Source organism: Equus caballus, chromosome 20, assembly GCF_041296265.1.
Source record: "Equus caballus isolate H_3958 breed thoroughbred chromosome 20, TB-T2T, whole genome shotgun sequence".
Lineage (NCBI taxonomy): Eukaryota > Metazoa > Chordata > Mammalia > Perissodactyla > Equidae > Equus > Equus caballus.
This window is the reverse complement of record NC_091703.1, coordinates 47097724-47117685: the sequence shown is the minus strand read 5'-3', so window position 1 is coordinate 47117685 and position 19962 is coordinate 47097724. Positions and strand designations below refer to the sequence as shown.

Genomic DNA, 19962 nt, shown 5'->3' with positions numbered 1-19962 from the left:
GTCCTGAGCTAACATCTGTGCCCATCTTCCTCCACTTTATACTTGGGACATCTACCACAGCAGGGGGTGCCAAGTGGTGCCATGTCTGCACCTGGGATCCGAACCAGTGAACCCCGGGCCGCCGAAGCAGAACGTGCACACTTAACCACTATACCACCAGGCCGGCCCCACCAATCTTTTGTTTTTATATTTATATAAGTCCAGATAGTCATTTCCCTTAAAGTCTTTTAAAATCTAATGTTAATATCAATGTTAATATCAATTCACAAAGCTTTAATTTAGTTTTAGTTTGGTACATCTTTCTCTTATCCTTTCCTGTCAACCTTTTGTTTTGTATGTGGATTTTGTAAACAAATATCTAGATTTTCTTTTTAGTTAATTTGAGAGTCTCTTTGTATTTTAATTGATGAATTTAATTTATATGTATTTAATTGCTTAGACATTTGGGTTTATACACACCGCCTTATTTTGTGTTTTAAATTTAATGTGCTTTTTTATTTGCTTTTCCTCCTCCTCTTCTGTGTTCTGTCGGATTGGTTGGGTTTTCTTCATCCCATTTTTCCTCTACCAGTTTGTGGATTATATATTCTATTTCTTTTATTTTAGTTGCTATCTCTAATTTTTTTAATACGCATCCCTGACTCAAAGTTTTTTAACTTGATAAGTATCTAAACATTCCTTCTCAGCCTAATTTTGTTTTTCCCAAGGCTCTGTAAGGGCTTAAAGCACTCATTTTTGTCTTAAAAATGGCTTTATTTTGCCTTTGTACTTAAATGATAGTTTAGTTGGGTAGGAAATTGTAAGCTTATTTGTTACAAAAAGAAATTTGTTAAAGCATGATTCTGTGGTCTTTTAGCCTCTTTGTTGGTAAGATTTCTGCTGTCTGCTTGTTCTGTATTTTCCCTATGGGAGAAACTAAGAGAATGAAGATATTGCCTCCAAGGCCTCTGGTATATGGGGAAATGAGCAGGCTGGCAATCAGTAACTGCCCAATAAATGTGTATAGAAGGAAATAAAGAAGGAACCTCTGCTATAAAAGGTTCCAGGCAAACCCATACCCTTTGAGGAAAGCTATTTTCAGTTAACCCAAAGAAAAGTGATTTTGAAGAGACTGAAGTTGCAGAAGAATTTCTTCAGACTGGAATAAGCATAACAGAGGGCCCTGAGGGAAGGATCAGGAATGGAAAGACTGGTGAAAAAGGATGAGGCAGAAATGATGAAATAGTCTGCAGTGAGAGAATGCAATTTTGAGATAAACTTGAATTTTGCTAGTGATCATTGATGAGAAAGACTAAAAAGAAGTGTGTAAGAATTAACTAACCTTAAATTTCCATATGAAATTATTATGTCAAGTTATTTTAATTCCAGCACAGACTGAAAACCCAAATAGTGTCAGCTGATAATCCAGGAACTTTTGACGTTTGTTCAGGATTCTATTTACATCATTGATTAGTTTCCAAGATTACCCTTTCTCCTGACCTATTGAGAAGAGGAGTGAAGGGGAAGGAACTCATTCATTGATGCCCGCTCACCTCTTGATGGAAACAAACGATCATGACTAAGGGTACCTGTGCCTCTTTTGCTGGAACCAGCAATACCCTGGAAGGGTCCATCTCTGAAGCAATCCTTCTTCAGGTGACAAGGAGGGAATTAGCTCAGAGAATCTTCACCTGCTGCTGGAATAGCAGTAACCTAAGTGGTTTCATGGGACCTCTATGCGTCTTCTTGATATATAGAAAAGTTGGGGCCTTACCCGTTTATTAGAGAAATATATTTCATTCATTTGTTCCTTCAATCATTCATTTCTTCTAGAAATATTTATTGTGAGTCTGCTAATGCTAGGCACTCTTCTAGGGCTGGAGACACAAGGGTGGATGCACATGGTCCTTGTCCCTGCATTCTCAGTGCTTAAAGTCTAGTTGAGGAAGCTACTAATTCTGTGCTGAGGTAGACAGATCTGATGGAAGGCTAAGAGCTATCCTTTCCCTCACTTTTCAAATAAATTGTTTAGAGCATGGTCACAAAATATCTGTTTCTGTGTTCCTAACAATCTGTCAAAGGGAGACATGAATAAGGTACATTTTATTGATCTTGCCAAATTGCTGCCTGTTAACTTCAACTTCAGACGTATTCCACAGATGTTAAACAAGTGTTTGTGAGCTATTGCAGCTTACTAGTTAGATGGAATGTTGCCTGTCAGAGAGTATTTGGAAGATTGGTTACTTTAGGGTGATAGCTTTAAGGAGGATTATCATAATTCTGCCACAGTTGACAGCTTTGGATATGTGCTTCGATAGCAGGACTTAATGTCTTCTATGATTTATTTAAAAGAAAACTCTTCTGTATGTGGAATCTATGAAGACTGTATCTATAAGGATCAAAACATCATGCTTTGAGTTACCGTGAAGTGTTTTATGGACCTGTGGGACCAGATTAATCAAAAGAATAATCAGTGGATTTTTTTAAAAAGATTATGATGTTATACATATGATAAAATCTTCACTATCAGTCTTTTTCCTCTGGGTTACTAGTTAAATTAGTAATATCTAATGAAGACCCAATGTCAGGTTAGACTCTGCTTAGCACTGGCAGTTTAGAGATAGAACAGAAGGTCCCACATGTGCTTGGTACTGTTAGGCATGCACAGAGATGTGACACATGGTGTTTGCCCACAAAGAACTTATAATATGGTTTAAGAAATTATAAGCAGACATGAAAGGATATCTGCTGATGTAAGTGTTCAATAAATGACGAGAGTGGGGAAGTATCCCTCTGGGCTGCCTGGGCAGGATTCATATGAGTGAAGAAGAGTGATGGGAGGGCATTCCATGGAGGGAAAGGAGCAAGGGCGAACATGGAGAGGATCCTCCTCCAGGCCAGGTGACATTTTAATAGGGAAAAATATAAAGGCAGGTTGGAATCAGAATGGATGGTTTTGAGAGTCAGGCTTAAGAATCTGAACATCTCTGTAATAAGGAAAATGTAACCACAGGCTTAGATCAGGCCAGATAGCAGTTTATTCTATTTAATTCTAAACTCGTGACTTTGAGCCTATTCTAGTAATAGGCATGTTTTGAAAGATATTAAAAATACAACTTCTCTGTGTTCCTTTTTTCATCACAGGTTCTTTGTTGCAGGATTTTCTTTCTACAAGAATAAATTAAAGTTACATGAAGCAACTCTTCTGAGTGTTGTTGTAACATAAGCTATGGCCAGTGGTAACTTACTCTCACGCAGTATGAGAAATGCTAAACGTTAGTGGTTTCGTTTACTGTGTCATGTAGCATAGATACAAAATAAAGGGCCCAAGTGGATAAGGGATTTCTTGGGGCTAGAATCTCTGGACACTAGTAAAACTTGGAAAATGTTGCATTTTATATGCATTAATTTTCATATGCTATTTTCAAGAGAGATATTTTTCATTTTGTGATAGTAACATGCAGTATTAAAACACTTCGAAAAATAAAATTTCTGTACTTGTTTCTTTAATGGCTAGACAAGAAAGCTTCCAAGTTTCGAGACTGGTTGGACTGCAGCAGCATGGAGATAAAACCCAGTGTTGTGGCTATGGAAATTTTAGCATATTTAGCGTATGAAACTGTGGCACAGGTAAGGATTCTAAGCTGTCATCGCAGGCCACACATGGCTGCTTTCTCCCGTCCCTGTCCATGATGAATTCTTCCACCTGCTGCTCTGCTGCAACTGAAAACAGCCATGAGTTTTCTCCTATGACAATCTTATTTTCTGAAATTTAGTTCGTTTATGTTTCTTTGCATCCTCAGTTCTGATGGGTATTAGGGTAAAAATGACTGTTTCTTGCAACTTTATCCTAACCAGAAATGGAATCCCTGCATACTTTTTCTCAACATTGAATTCTAAGTACACATCTGCCTTGTTTAGAGATTATTTTTGGACTTTGAAAAATACCTTTCTAGATATGTACAATCTGCTGAGGGCTTGCCAAAATCTGACTTTGAAATCATTGCCCTCTAACAGTTCCTCAAAGCATGGTCCTTAGACCACAAGCATTAGCATCTCCCTGGTTCTTGTTTGAATTGTAAATTCCTAGGCTACACCCCAGAGCAGACCTACTGAATTAGAATCTTGGGGCTTGGAGCCCAGAAATCTGTATTTTAAAGTGCTTCCCTAGTGATTATGAAATAAAGTTTGAGAACTACTCCCCTAGAAGCTCAGAGTATATCATATCTATTCATTGGTAGGTCCATTTACCAGTCATTGAAAGCATATGCCCGTGTCCACAATACAGATTTTTGGGCAAACAGTATTATCAATAACATTTGAAATGTATTGCTCTTAGTTTTGCCACTTTGGTGACATTGATGATTATCTCCAGCTATGTGACTTGATTTTCATTGCTCTGATCTCTCAGTTAGTGGATCTGGCTCTTCTTGTGAGGCAGGACATGGTAACCAAGGCAGGAGACCCCTTCAGCCATGCCATTTCTGCAACCTTCATTCAGTACCACAACTCTGCTGAGGTAAGTATCAAAATATCTCTTTGACACATCTGTGGACTTTTTCTCATGTCTGGTATTTACATTAGTAGTTCTCTGAAAAAGATTATGTAGGAGTTTATAGCCCTCAAAGAATCTTAGTGCATTCAACATTCAGATATTTATGAGCACCTACTCTGTGCCGAGCACTAACAATCCACTGAATACAGTGATTTTTTTCACCTTTTCTTTCCTTTATTTAACTTTCCTCACTCTTCGGTGAAAGAGGAATAATTGCAGAGCATGTCTCATTCCCATGGGAGATGAACAACTGGTTTAGGTAATTGAATAACATTGAGAAGTTACTTACTTCTTTGTGCCTCAAAGCTGAGAGGTTTATTATTATTCATATGGTAATAATTCCTGACATTTATTGATAATTTTACATTCCAGTTATTGATCCATCTCTAAACATGACTTCAAGAAGCATGGCTCCATCTCTCCTTCGTGTTTAGATTGGCCCTATCCTGTGAAGATCACATCCCTTCTGATCCAGTTTATGTTGCTGAGATCCCCACCTGTGGGGACTACAAAGTCTTCTTGCCAACTTTAAGGCTTTGTGTAATAACTGTATACCACTTGTGGTATAAAAATTATTCTTTGTAAGCAGCATGTGCCTAAAAACCAGAAATGTAGTATCATCTATTGAATGAATTTGCTAATACTTGACCTTTTGTACTAATATAAACAGCAGTTTCCTATAATTCAATCCAGTAACCATAGAGAAGGCAGCAAGGAGGTTAGGTTAACATCTACATGTGTAACTGTAAAGTGAGCTTTGGATCAACTTGAGTGAAATATGTAACCTAAAAATGGCTAAGTCCCTTTGAGAATCTGACAAAAACTATAAACCCTTTCTCCATAAGCATATTTGCAAATTTTGCTTACAATTTCAAGTGTATTCAGAGACCCTCTGAAACCATTCTGTGGATCTAAGGGATCTGTGAACTCTATGGACCCCAAGTTTAAGTATTTCTGCTATAGGACACTTAGAAAATATATAAAAGTATATGCCCATATAGCATCTTGTTACAAGCCAAAAGTCTGACATCTTTTTATGCCCCTTGGAGAATCAAATTGGCTTGCAATCCAAGTAGAAATTAAAATGTTTGTGCCTGTTAAAAATTCATTTTTTTCTTGGAAAAGGTCATACATCATTATCAGTCAACATACTTTAAAAGTCCCTAAAGCTTACCCAGTTGATTAAACACTATTTGTTTTCTTTATGTTACAAACCCAAATTATGATGTCAAAGAACACCCTTTAAAATGTCTTTGATACATGTTCACTTTATGAATATGTGTATAAGTATGCTTTTCATTAACATCAGACAAATTTGATGTAACATTTCTAATTGAAGAAATTTACAGTGAACATAACAAGCCTAGTTTTCCCTTAACATTCAAGGGATTGCTTGCATGGCTAGGAACACTCTTTATTTCCCCCCCTTCTTGGTTCTCCAGGGTGGCCAAGCTGCCCTGGGCAACTGCTCAGCAACCACAGCCGCTGTTCCCAGCTACCCGGCAGTTAAGAAAAATGGCCTATGTGTGCTGGATTTCCAGGGCTCTCTGGGAGGTGGGAGCATGAGTGTCGGAAAGCATCCTGACTAAATATGTTAGTACAAGCCTCAAGCTTTTCCCTGGCCTGACAGACACCCCTCCTCCTATGTGACTGGTGGTCAAAGTGAACGTTCAGAGGGACTAGAAGTCTTCCTGCCCTTTGTTACCTGACAAAACACGAAGAGAATGGCCATTCTAAAGTAGTAATCTTACTCATCAACATTTCAAATCAGTGACCACATCAAGGGCCTGCTTTCAGGGCTTCACCAACTTGGGTACAAAGGGGGACTCTGAAGACTCATATCATCTGTATTCAGGGAGATAAAGCATTCTGTAAAACAAACATTCTGTAAAACAAGGACATAAATGAACAAGGAAACAGTTCAAGATAGTGGCATAGACAGAAGGTGCAGAGATAAAGAAAAAACCTAATTACAGTCAGACAAGACTCAGAGAAGAAGCTGGGTGTTGAAGGAAAGATAGGACTACTTTGATGAGATCATAAAAATGGGGAGAGGGGCCGGCCTGGTGACGCAGCGGTTAAGTACGTACATTCCACTGCTAGGCGGCCCGGGGTTTGCCGGTTCGGATCCCGGGTGCAGACATGGCACCACTTGGCACACCATGCTGTGGTAGGTGTCCCACATATAAAGTGGAGGAAGATGGGCACGGATGTTAGCTCAGGGCCAGGCTTCCTCAGCAAAAAACAGAGGAGGACTGGCAGTAGTTAGCTCAGGGCTAATCTTCCTCAAAAAAAAAAAAATGGGGAGAATACTCCAGGCCTCAGAGGCAGCATAAGTATAATTGTACAAGCTAAAAACAAAAACAACTCTGATTAAAATATTCAGGGAAAGGGTTCACTGAGGAGGGGTAATAAGTGAGATTAGAAAGTTAAGGCCTTAGACTCTTAGTTATTAAGGAAGAGTTGAAGGTTTCTTGGCTAAAGGGTGATGAATTCAAAAGGGTGTTAAGATCCAAATAGAGGTGCCACGTGCAGTGGAATTGGAATTGGAAACTCAAGGCATGGAGTTAAGACACAGTACATTCTGTTTTACTAATTATCATTCTTGAGCACTAATCATATGAGCTGGTTAAGCTTGAGTTTCTCATGTTAGATCAGCAAGTTTAATATTAATTCAAGTTAATTTTCTAGATCTTTTTTCTAACATGTGATTTATTCTCAGGAAGCAATGATCCCTAAGAGTTATCTTATTTTTCCTGAGAACATCTCGTGCCAGATTCGCTTTATTCCTACTTATTTGATAATATTTCTAGGCAAGCAGATCAAAGAAATACTCTTGAAACCAACAGCTGAATTTCAGCAAAACATTTTAGAAAGTTTAGCATGATATTTTAAATACATTATAGAGAATTGTAGGTCAGTAGGTAATATAGTTAGTGCGGCTGATAGGATGAAGAAAATATAAATTAATAATACCATATCTGAAAAACATTTAGAGACTTAATGGCCTGTAAATTTCTTAGGAGCCAATAATGTGATGTTACTGGTAAACTAAGAACTTTTTTAGTTTTGTTTAGTTTTTTGCACCATCCTATAGGGTAGACATTGACACAGTGGAAGATGTCTAAAGGGGAGTAATTGGGGTGAAGGAACCTGAAAACATGTCTCATAATAACTGGTTGAAAGAACTGAGGTGTTTGACCCATAGAAGAGAAGAGGCTGTGAAATATAACAGTCTTCAAATACTTGAATTGCTTCCGCATGGAAGAGAGAACAGACTCGTAGTCATAGCCAAAGAAACCAGATAGATATGAGAGATGTTATAAAGGAAAGAAGGAACTAGATGTCGGAGGAGCTAGAGGTATCTACACTGACCCTAAGATATTGAATTTGAGTTACTGGGAGAAGGCTGGTCACCACTGATACAAATAATGTCTAGAAGGCATCCCATGTGGGGGGAAGTTTAGAGGTTCCTTTTGAAACACGTTAAGTGTGAAGTGCTAACAAAACTTCCAAGTAGAAATGTCTGTATCTGACAAAATCAGCAGGAATTTTGGAAGCTGTATCTGAGGAATCCTGATTTTATCTAAATGATCAGATTAAAAATTGACATGTTTAGGCCCTTAGGGACAAGATGGAGTCATCATTTCTGTGGACTGGAGAAAAATAAATTGTGTTTTTATGTTTGTAAGCTTCAAATAGTATTAAATTCATGAGATATTAAGCAAAATCGAATGTTGGTAGAAGTCCTGGTCACTTGATTTCAAAACCACATCTCTTTGGGCAGGGGTCTTGCATGAAGTCCTACCCAGACTCCCCTGAGAACACACCTCCTCCTACACCAACAGCTCCATCATCTGGATCACAGCACTCAGGGAAAACCACATCAGGATCCCTAGGGAATGGACAAGACTCAGCTAAAACCAAGCAAAAGAAAAGAAAAAAGGTCAGTTGATAATTTCTTATTCTTATTTTTCTTTTCTTTGTTTTTTTTGGTGCAGAGTGGAAAAGGTCTTATTCAGTTCTTTTCAGAGATATGGGAAATATGCTCTGTTTTTCTCATTATTCAAATTTTTAAAAGCAGCCAATTTACGCTTAACAATACTTAATGACTTCTACTCTTTGTTTTTTGCTGGGGAAGATTCACCCTGAGCTAACATCTATTGCCAGTCTTCCTCTTTTTATATGTGAGCCACCACCAGAGCATGGCAACTGAGAGACAAGTGATGTAGGTCCACACCTGGGAACCAAACCTGGACTGCCGACCTGGGGCCCACCGAATTTAACCACTAGGCCACCAGGGCTGGCCCATACTCAAACTTTTTTAACAGACTTTCTTTCTGGCTCAAGCAAGATACTGATTTTTTTCTAAATTTTACTATAAAACTTTTCAAACATACAAAAGAGTTAAAAGGATTATACACTGAACACCATATATCTGTCATCTAGGTTCAGCAATTAACATTTTACTATATTAACTCTATATTTATTACATTAATGTTTACTGTATCTATGCATCTAATTGTTCCTTTAAGCATCCATCAATTTGTCTTATTTTTTTTTGATACATTACAAAGTAAGCTGTAAACATCAGTATACTTCATGCCTAAACACTTCATTATGTATAATTTGTTTATGGATCTGCTAATTTTAAGGTAAAATTTATACACAGTGAACCATTGAATTCTTAAGTATATCCTTTGGTGAATTTTGACAAATGTATAAACCTGTCACATTCTAAATCCCTCTCAAGATATAAAACATTACCATCAGTTCAGAAAGTTCCTTCCATACCTCTTCTCTGTCAATCCCTACCATCATCCTCAGAAAAGCAACCAGTGTTCCAATTTTTTCATCGTAGATTAGTTTTTTCTGTTCTAGAACTTCATATAAAGAAAACATAGTATGTTCACTCTTTTTGTATGAAATTTCTTTCATTCTGGATATTTTTGAAATTTATGTTTTTCAATATAAGTACAATTTATTCTTCTTTATTGCTGAGTAATGGTCCATTGTTTGAATATATCAGTTTATGTATTCTCATTTTGGTGGACACCTAGACTGTTTCCAGTTTTTGAGGTATTATGAATAAACCCATTATGAGCATTTTTGTGCAAGTCTTTATAGAGAAAGGCTTTCATTTCTCTTAGGTAAATAGCTGGAATGAAATTATGGGTCACAGAATAGGTGTTTGTTTTTTGAAGATACTGCAAAACTTTTTCTCCCAAAATGGTGGTATCTTTATACTTCCACCAGCAAAAGTGCGAGTTCCAGTTGCACCATGTGTTCGTCAACATGCTTGTCATTTTTACTTATAACCATTCTTAATGGATAACTCATGATAGATTGAATTAGGATTTCCTTGATGACTAATGATCTTGAGCGTTTTTTCATGTGCTGATTGGCCATTCATGTATCTTCCTCAGGGAAGAGTCTCTTCAAATCCTTCACCCAATTTTTTGAGAGAGGGTTGTCTTTTATTACTAATTGGGAGGAGTTCTTTTTATATCCTTTGTAACAATCCTTTGTCAAATGAATGTTTTTCACATATTTTTGCTCAGTTTGTGGCTTACCTATTCACTGTCTTAATGGTGTATGTTGACGAGCAGAAGTTTTGAACTTCTGATGAAGTCTGATTTATCCAGTTTCTTCTTTTATTAAGTTTATTGCTTTCTGTGTCCTGGCTAAGAAAGCTTTGGCTACTCCCAAGTCATGATAATATTCTCATGTGTTTTCTTCTGGAAACTTCATAGCTTTAGCTTTTATGTTAGTTCTATTAATCAATTCATATTAACTTTTGTGTATCGTGTGAGTTGAGGCCAATTTCATTTTTTTACCTATAGTTATCTAGTTATTGCAGAACCATTTGTTGAAGACTCTTTTCTCCCATTGGATTGTTTTGGCAGCTTTGTTGAAAATCAAATGACCATGTATCTATGTCGAGTTACTTCTGGGATTTCAGTTTTGATTCATTGACTTACTTGTCAGTTCTTTTGTCACTATCACCTGTCTTGATTACTGTAGATTTATAGTAGGTCTTAAAGTCAGGTAGTGTAAGTCCTCATATTTCATTTTTCAAGCTTAATATGTCCTTTGCATGTCTATGTAAATTTTAGAATCAACTTGTTAGTTTCTACCCTCAAAAAAAAACAGAAAGAAGGAGAAAGAAAAAAAAGGAAAGCCCAGTGGGATTTTGAAAGAGATTGGACTGAATACTTACGTCAATATGGGGATATAAATGTCTTAACAACGCCAAGTCTTATAATCCATGAACATGGCATATCTCCATTTATTCATTTTTATGAAATCTCTCTCTTTATCATTGGCAATACTATTCATCCTGAACTATTTTATCTGGTTAATATAGCCATTTCAGCCTTCTTGTGCCAACTGTTTACATGATACATGTTTTTCTATTCATTTCCTTTCAATATATTTGTATCTTTAATATTTAAAGTACACCTCTCATAGACAACAAGTAGTTGGATCTTGCTTCCTTTTCCTTTCTTTCTGTGTTTATCTTTTAATTGTAGTCTTTAATTCTGTGATATTTAATGTATTTATTGACATAGTTGGATATAGGTCAACTATATTGCTATTTGTTTTCTGCTTGTTCTGTTTTTCTCTGGGTTTTTTTCCTGTCTTCTTTTGGGTTAATTGTATGCTCTTTTAGAAATCTATTTTAATTTATTTACTTGTTTCTTAGTGATATCTCTTTGCATCATTTTTTCAGTAGTTGTGCTAAGGATTACAATATACATCCTTAAATTTTCAGTGTACTTGGAGTTATTATTGTACTACTTTACTCACATCAAATATAAGACACTTATTTTGTGGAGGTCCATCTACTTCACTCCTGTCCTTTATGCTATAGTTGTCATACTTCTTATATCTACATATATAATAAATCATAATACCATTTTTGCCTTAAATAATCAAATGTATTTCAGTGAAACTAGGGGGAAAACTAGACTTTAATACCATTTCCACTGTTCTTCATTTCTTTTTCTTGTCGTTGTTGAGAAAGATTAGCCCTGAGCTCACTACTGCCAATCCTCCTCTTTTTGCTGAGGAAGACTGGCCCTAAGCTAACATCCTTTCCCATCTTCCTCTACGTTACACATGGGATGCCTACCACAGCATGGCTTTTTGCCAAGCAGTGCCATGTCCACACCTGGGGTCCAAACTGGCGAACCCCAGGCTGCTGAGAAGCGGAACGTGTGAACTTAACCGCTGCGCCACCAGGCCGGCCCCCTTCATTTCTTTTTGATGATCAGAATTTCCTTCAGGTATCATTTTCCTTTTTGGTTCAACTAAAGTTTATTTAGCATTTCTTATAGTGCAGGTTGGCTGGTGATGGTTTCCCTTAGTTTTCATATTTCTGAAAATTACTTTTCCTTCACTCCTGGAAGATATTTTCACTGGATATAGAATTGTCAATTGGCAGTTTTATTTTCAGTACTTTAGTGATATCATTCCGCTGTTTTCTGGCATTCACTGTTTTTAATCTTATGTCAGTAGATTTTGTACCGTTGTTTCCTTGTCTGTAACGTATTGTTTTTTCTCTGGATGCTTTCAGGATTATAAATGTGTTTTTGGTTTTCAGCAGTTTGACCATGAGATCCATAGTCATAGTTTTCTTTGTATTTATCCTGCTTAGGGTTCACTGAGCTTCTTGAATATTGGTTTATATCTTTAACCAACTTGGGGGCATTTCCAGCAATTCTTTCTTCAGATATTTTTTCTGCTTCATTCTCTCTCTCCTCCACCTCTGAGACTCCAAGTGCATATTTGTTAGTTACTTTGATATTGTTCCACAGGTACCTGAGGCTCTGTTTAATTTCTCTGTACAACTTTTCTTTCGGTTCTTTCGGTTGGATAAATTCTATTGATCTTTTTTTATGTTCCAGACTCTTCTTTTGTCAGCTCCAATCTGCTGTTACACTACTCCAGTTTTATTTCTGATATTTTATTTTATGGTTTTATAATTTTCATTTGATTTCTTTTTATAGTTTCTATTTATCTACTGGGTTTTTTTTGTCATTTTTATTACAAGTTTGTTTCCCTTTATTTCCTTGAGCATAGTTATAACAGCTACTTTAAAATACCTCTTTGATAAATTAAACATCTGGATGATTTTAGTTTCCATTGAATGTGTCACACTTTCTTGTGTTGTTGTGTGTCTAGAAATTTTGAATTATATACTGGGCATTGTGAATAATATGTTGTACATGATGGTGGTGGTGGTGTGTGTGTATATATGTTAAGCAGGCAATTTACTTTTCTAGACTCAACTCTGAACTTCAAAATCAAGCTCTTTTTCAGGGGCAGTAGCTGGAATCTCTCTTCACTTCATTTAGCTTTTGCTGGGTCTCTTGGATTTGATACCACACAGGAGTAGTTTAAGGTTTAGTCAAAGATTTGGCTAAAGTTTATACAATGAATTTGGGGCTTCCCTTCTTTGACTCTGTCTTTTTGGGGATTTCCTTCCTCACTTTACACCTACTCTGGTTGCCTTGAGCTCTGGCCTGTAGTTCTTCAAGCCTCTAAGTTTGTGCACCCCCTATACTGACTGGAGCCTGCCCTTAAGCTAAAACAGTAAAAAACAGGAAACAACCCACTGCCATTCCTTTCTTCTAAATACAGACACTCCCCCTTCCACTTTCTGCCTGGTTTTGATCAATCTCTATTGCTTTCAGGTACTTTGTTTAATAATTTGTCCAAAGTTGATACTTTTAGTTACAGCTTGGTTGGTACAATAGCAACCATTTGCCATTACAAGTAGTAGAACCATGCCAAGATATAATTTTACAATTGATAGTAAGCCGACTTGAATTTCAGCCTCATATCTGGTTTCCCCTTTCATTTACAAAATGACAGAGCTCACTCCTTATTTTTTAAGGGAAAATCTAAACTATAAGGAAGTTCTGTATTGTAAAGTAGTTTTAAAGAATTTCAGCTATAGTGCTCTCCAACTCATTCAGTAACTAAAATGAGGGTAATAAAATGTTACCTGAAGACCTCTTCAGTGGACTTGCTTTACAAAGTATATAAGAAGTAATTAACCTGGTAATTATGCATACATAAAATAATTCTTTACAAATCTTTGCAAATTCTTAAAGTTTTTTTCTCTTAAATATTTAAACATTTCTCTCCTAATCTTGTTGAAAGCTATTAAATTAGAGTTATTTTCCAGCAGAGTTTTCCTGAGTAAAATAAGTATTAGCCCAGTCTAAGTCTGAATTCTCCTAAATTCAAAATTACTGACATCAGAATTAATAATGTCTCACTTTAGAGCTATTAATTACTTCTCTATTTATTCATCCACATCTTTACATTCAGTTTCTTGCTATATTTTGATTTCTGCTCACTGCAAACATAAGCTATAGTGGTAATATGGTACAATTCATTCTACATAAAATAATAAAGCCTCTATTATATGCCAGCTGTGTGTACTAGGAGCCAGGAGATTCAGTGTATAGCCATATCCTGATACCATCATTGTAATCTTTGGCACGTCCTTTATCTTCACTCACTCATCTATAAAATAAGGTAGGAGTTGGGAAAGTTTAGAATAGGTGATATCTTTTGTTCCTTCCAGATTTAATAATATATGAATCCTTGAATTCAGTGATTCTCTCCTGTCTTCTCCTTAAATACCTTTTCTAGTTTTAATTTCCTCAGTTAAAGCTTTCCCTAGTTATATAGAACTACAGTTTTAACAATTAACATCTTAATTAAACTTTGAAATGAGAACATTAACTAGATTATATGCTGTAACCATTGGCCAAAGAATGACCCACCTTCTTCTGAAAAGAAAGCTTCTATAAGATGAAGGTCTGAGAGAGAGAAGACACTTGCCTGGCCAGTCGGATTATGTCAACCTTTGTGGTCAGTAAGTGGCAGAAGTACTAGTAATAGTAGTACTAACCTTTCATTTTCTCTAGTCTGAGATATTTACTCCTCTGTAAGACTTAGTATTTCAAGTTTAACAAGAGATCTAATCCACCATTATGTGTGTGGAATGAAGAAGAGGCAATTATCTGAGATTCCAGGTCCTTGGCAATGGGAACACTGATACAGGAAAGGACACTTTTACCTTGACAAGAACTTTTAAATTGGGAAGAAAAGAGTTAGGACCTACAGACCTTTGTAAGAGATCCAGGGGCAACAGACATTTCAATATGACTTCCTTGTGCCACAGTTGACAGTGCAAACTGCTGAGAGATTTTATTCACTGCAAGCCAGCAAGGACAAGCAGAGGGACGATATTCAAATCTAGGAAGTATAGAACTCCATATGATACTTCAGCTTCCAGTACCCAGCATCAGTTTTTGGATGAAGTGACATGAATAAAGATGAAATGGAAGAATACAAGAATGGAATATGAATGCAACCAAGAGGAAGAGGAACTGACATATGAAGAAATGTACCAAGCTTTTACTTTAGTAAGCCTTTACTTTACTTAAGGAAATAAAGTTTAGTCCTACAGAGCTTTTGACACTCTATAGACGAGAGGACTCAGTATGTTGTCAAATATATGTAATTCGTTTTGAAAATTTAAAGAATATCGTAAAATGTAGGCACAATCAGAATAGGAAAGATGAATTGATACATAACTCTAATACCCTTCATATGTGTTTACAGCAGATGTAAGACTTTTTAATATTACATAACAAACATATAAATTTAATGCTAATTCTTCTGATACAATTTTGAAGAATATTATTAAAATGTTAGAGTCACTGCTAAATTAAAAATTCTAAACTTGAGGGGCCAGCCCAGTGGCTGAGGGGTTAAGTTCATGAGCTCCACTTCGGCGGCCCAGGGTTTCGCCAGTTCGGATCCTGGGCGCAGACATGGCACCGCTCATCAAGCCATGCTGAGGTGGCATCCCACATGCCACAACTAGAAGGACCCACAACTAAAATACACAACTGTGTACCCAGGGGGTTGGGGGAGAAAAAGGAAAAATAAAATCTTTAAAAAAATTCTAAACTCGGTATGAATTTTGAATTTGCACAGATTACAAATACCTTGGTGAGGGACTGGATATTGCCACAAATGTGAAGCTGTTTGTTGAGGTGGAAACAATACTGGGAATACAACATTTTAGATTTAAAAGTTCCCCTCCAGAGAACTCAGTGGGCAAATCAGGGAAGTATAGAAGTGCACACGGTAACTTTATGCTAATGTTTAAGTTGCTTATTTATAGCAGATAAACCTGAAATTGGCAAAATGGAAAATCTAATGACATTCTTCATAAAATTGAATATTTTTCTTTTTATATAAGTTAACTTCATCTTTTTGGCAAAGATAACATGATTCACCCAGGCTGGCGTCCTTGTCTCCGTATCTTACAAATAGCAGTCACAGGTAGTTTCTAACTTAGGCTTCCTGCTTCAGTGTTCTCAAATACTATTTGATTGCCATGCCAGAGATGCTGAGTGATTTTGACCGAAACGTTCTATACCAAAACCAAATTTATTTGGGAAAGTAGAGGAAGAGTAGAATTTCTATTGACCATGGAGAAAAGAAATGGAAAATAAATCCAATTTGCAGGGGGAAAGGAGATGCCATAGAAGAATACACAGGCAGGGCTTTCCACCCTATTTAGTATGCAGGATATTTACCCTCTTGATGTCTCTTTTTTTGTATTTCCGCCTGAGTTTCCACTGGAAAACTTACTTTAGATTCCAAATTCAGCTAAATATTTGCATTCATGTCCACAAATGGGTGGAATGCGTCAACTTACTCCACAAGCATCTGTTATACCTTGCAAGTTAATGTCTATATTAGTCATATTCATATTTTGGAGCTGAACGGACTCACAGAAGAGGCTTTACACTTATCTGATACCTGATAATTGCATTTATTCTAACATATTCCAACTGAAAAAAAGTATTTGGAATGAGAATTGAGAAAGCATCAAAAAAAGAAAATCCTGTGCACCTTTGTATAGTGCCAAAGTGAGGGGTTAAGATAACTTAATCCGTGTTACTATGGGCATAGCAGATATGTTATTTAGGGTATTGTTGGAATTAAATTGAGAAAGATACCCTAGAGTAAATTCCTATTCAGCTTATTTCAAATCTTGTTAAAATAGTAAAAATAATCAAGATCTGTTTTGCTTTATATTAAAGTCTTTTTTTTTACTTTTGAGGAAGATTAGCCCTGAGCTAACTACTGCCAGTCCTCCTCTGTTTTCCTGAGGAAGCCTGGCCCTGAGCTAACATCCGTGCCCATCTTCCTCTACTTCATTTGTGGGACGCCTACCACAGCATGGCGTGCCAAGCAGTGCCATGTCCACACCCAGCATCCGAAGTGGCAAACCCCTCGCCACCGAGAAGCAGAATGTGTGCACTTAACCACTGCGCCACTGGGCTGGCCCCTATATTTAAGTCTTTTTTTTAGGTTCAACTTGGATAATTAGCAGTGCTCTCATTTTGTTGGAATTTTTAAATTATTTTACTAATTTCTAATAGCAAAAGCATGCACAAGATACAAAAAGTATATTTTGAAAGTGCAGAAAAATACGCAATGAAAAATGTCTTCTCTACCTCCTGTCCTCCAGCTACCCATTTATCCTCCAAGAGATAAGCACTGTTACTGGTTTTGGGTGTACCCTTGCAGAAATATTCAATGCTTCAATGAGTGTAAATGTATAGCCTTCTTTTTTTTTAACCATTGGTACCATAGTGCCACCAAATTGGACACCCTGCATTTTTTCTCACAATATAGCTTAGAGAGAGCTCCATAGGAGTATGTCTGGAACTGCCTCATTCTTTTCAGTGGTTGTTAAGGTTTCTGTTTTGTTGAGTGGATGTATCATAATTTATTTCAGTGTTCCCTCATTGATGAACATTTAGTTTATCAATTCAAATAGTGCTGCAGTGAATATCCATATATATATTATGTGTGTAATATATCTGTAGGATAAGTTCTTAGAGGTGAAGTTGCTGAGTCAAAAATGGTTTACTTTTTCATTTTGATAAGATTTTGCTGAATCACTATCCATAGAGGTTGTACTAGTTATACCCCACAAGGAAGTATGAGAGTGGTAATTGTAGGAAGTATTAGAAAAACAATTATCATAATTATGTGACTGAATGACCTAGAATGACTTCTAGTCATAGTAATACACAAGCCACTGTTTCTTTCTCTTAACTCTTAACTCTTGGTGCCCTGACATCTGGTATCCACTGCACTTTAAAACAAATTAGCTTATCATTTCAGAACATGGAGGTTCCATTTTTAACTCTTAATTTAAATAATAACCTAATACTATTAGTAGCTAACGTGTCTGGCACTAAGTGGTTTAGGTATATCAACTCATTTAATTTTTACAACACTCCTATAAAGCAAATGTAATTATTATCCCAATTTGACAGATGAGGACACTGAAGTGCAGAGACAGTAGCTAACTTGACAGAGCTGGTGACTGCTTGGGCTGAGATCTGGACCCAGGCAGTTGGGAAGCCAGAGCCTGCAACTGAGCCGCGAAACTCTAACCCCTCTATTGAGCATTTTCATTTTTTTAAAAAAATCACGTTACACACATTTCTTGAGTTGATATTCATACTCTCATTGCAAATAATCTTTGTCTTTCTTCTGTCTTTTTGTACTTCAAAACCCGCCTTTTACAGAAGAGACAGATTAAAATAGGAAGTTTTTGTTTTATTTTGTTTCTGCCCTGAGGGCACCTCGAAAATTAGGAACCAAGTTGAAATGATCTTTTATGACAGTCCCCAGTACTATAAATAAATATATAGCAATTTTACATTTTTCATTTTAAAATTGATGACTCTCAAGTTATTTCAGAAATATACCCAACAAGCTCCCAAGAAACATTTATAATAATAAATATTTAAATGTTTTTTAAAAGAACAGCTTCCTGTGGTTCTTTCAACTAGCCGCCATGACACTTTTCATCTGCACGCAAGTGGCTGTATTCTCCTGTACCTTGATGGGCAGACCTGGGTGAAATATTGTGGGCATGAAGCTTGCGTTTGGTAGATCTGCTAGGAATGGGCCGTGTGCAGGAGCCTTGGATTTGTTACTGGATTTTTTAGTTGCAGTATATGGCACAGTGATGTGCATCCTAAGGGGAAAACGTCCAGTTTATGAAAGTTTATTTTCATATTTTATACACTGCAGTTCTGTTGTGTGTTTTTGATTTAGTAACAATTTATGTGTTTTTCTGTCGCAGAGCCCTGCGGCCTGTGGTGTTGAGGCCCACAGCGATGCCATCCAGCCCTGCCACATCAGAGAGGCCGTTCGACGCTACGGCCACAAGATTGGCCCCCTTTCCCCGTTCACAGTACGTAATAACAGAGTTATAAAAAGTTATATTTATAATCTGAAAGAATTTTGATTTTCAAGTGGTCAAATGAAGAAGCAATGGAATTGTTGAAAGCAATTTGTGGTGACTGTAATTTTGTTGTATAAAAGTGGCATAATTCTCTTGGGAAATAAAAGTTAGTCATTTTTGTCTCTTTTTGGAAGGACAATTTTTTTCTACAAAATATTATTTTCTTTCAATTACAAATTATGCTTTTTTGTTGGGGCTTATGTTTTCTATTTTTCAAAGCTTAGGTTTATAAAACTTTTTTGTCAAATTACATGTATCCAAATATTGCCAGAAGCACTTTATATTTTAAAATTGGTTAGATTGGCAATACCACTTCTATCAGATGTCCTGCTCCTAAACATACTTTGAGTTGGAAGAAGAAGAAATGATTTCTTTACTGGCTTTGAAGTAGGCTGAAACGCAGACAGTCTTTCACATCTTCAAATGGTTTTAAAGCTTATAATCAGGGTTTGTTTTTTTTTTTAATGGAGAATTAAAGACTTTATATTTCAACAGCCTAAAGAAAGTGTGTGTGTGTGTATGTGTGTGTTAATTAAATGCTCATTTTGTGGCCTTTTAAAAAAAAAATCTTTATTCATGTTAATAGAACTTTCTCCAAGTCCTTTTCTGTTTGTAAGGAATTGGTTTGATTTTCAGAAAGTGAGGTTTGATTTATATGACTGAGGAACAGTAGAATTTACCTTTTTTTTTTTAATATGCCCTTCTGCTTTAACATATTAAAGCAGAATATATATGTACAACATTATAAATACATGCATAAGTATAACATGGTATGTGTTTTTTTCCTAAGAGTGGATTTTACTGTTATCTGTTGATAGAATTCATGATTCCCTCTAAATTACATCATCTGCTTTTTTCCTGAGCTTCAGTTAAAGGGAGTGCTTTCTTCTCTTTCTTTGTTCTCAATACTTATTGTTAATTGTACTGATTCTTAGTGTGACAGCAAGAACGTGTCAGAAGCTTTTTATATGTGTCTCCAGGAGCTTTTTGTAATGGCGATGATTCTTTTCACTTTTGTTTAATATTTAAAATTTGTCTTATGTATTGTAAGAACATG

The 19962-nt window shown here is 36.4% G+C and overlaps 1 protein-coding gene across 27 annotated transcripts in view; it reads left to right on the top strand.

The window, feature by feature from the left end:
* SUPT3H (SPT3 homolog, SAGA and STAGA complex component) overlaps positions 1 to 19962 on the top strand; it is a 465972-nt gene that overhangs the window by 362814 nt on the left and 83196 nt on the right. For all 27 annotated transcript variants that reach the window (XM_070244677.1, XM_070244690.1, XM_023624265.2 and 24 more), the window contains 4 exons: positions 3497 to 3609; positions 4391 to 4498; positions 8322 to 8480; positions 18744 to 18854. In XM_070244677.1, coding sequence (XP_070100778.1) covers positions 3497 to 3609; positions 4391 to 4498; positions 8322 to 8480; positions 18744 to 18854 — 491 coding nt within the window. The remainder of the gene's footprint in view (positions 1 to 3496; positions 3610 to 4390; positions 4499 to 8321; positions 8481 to 18743; positions 18855 to 19962) is intronic.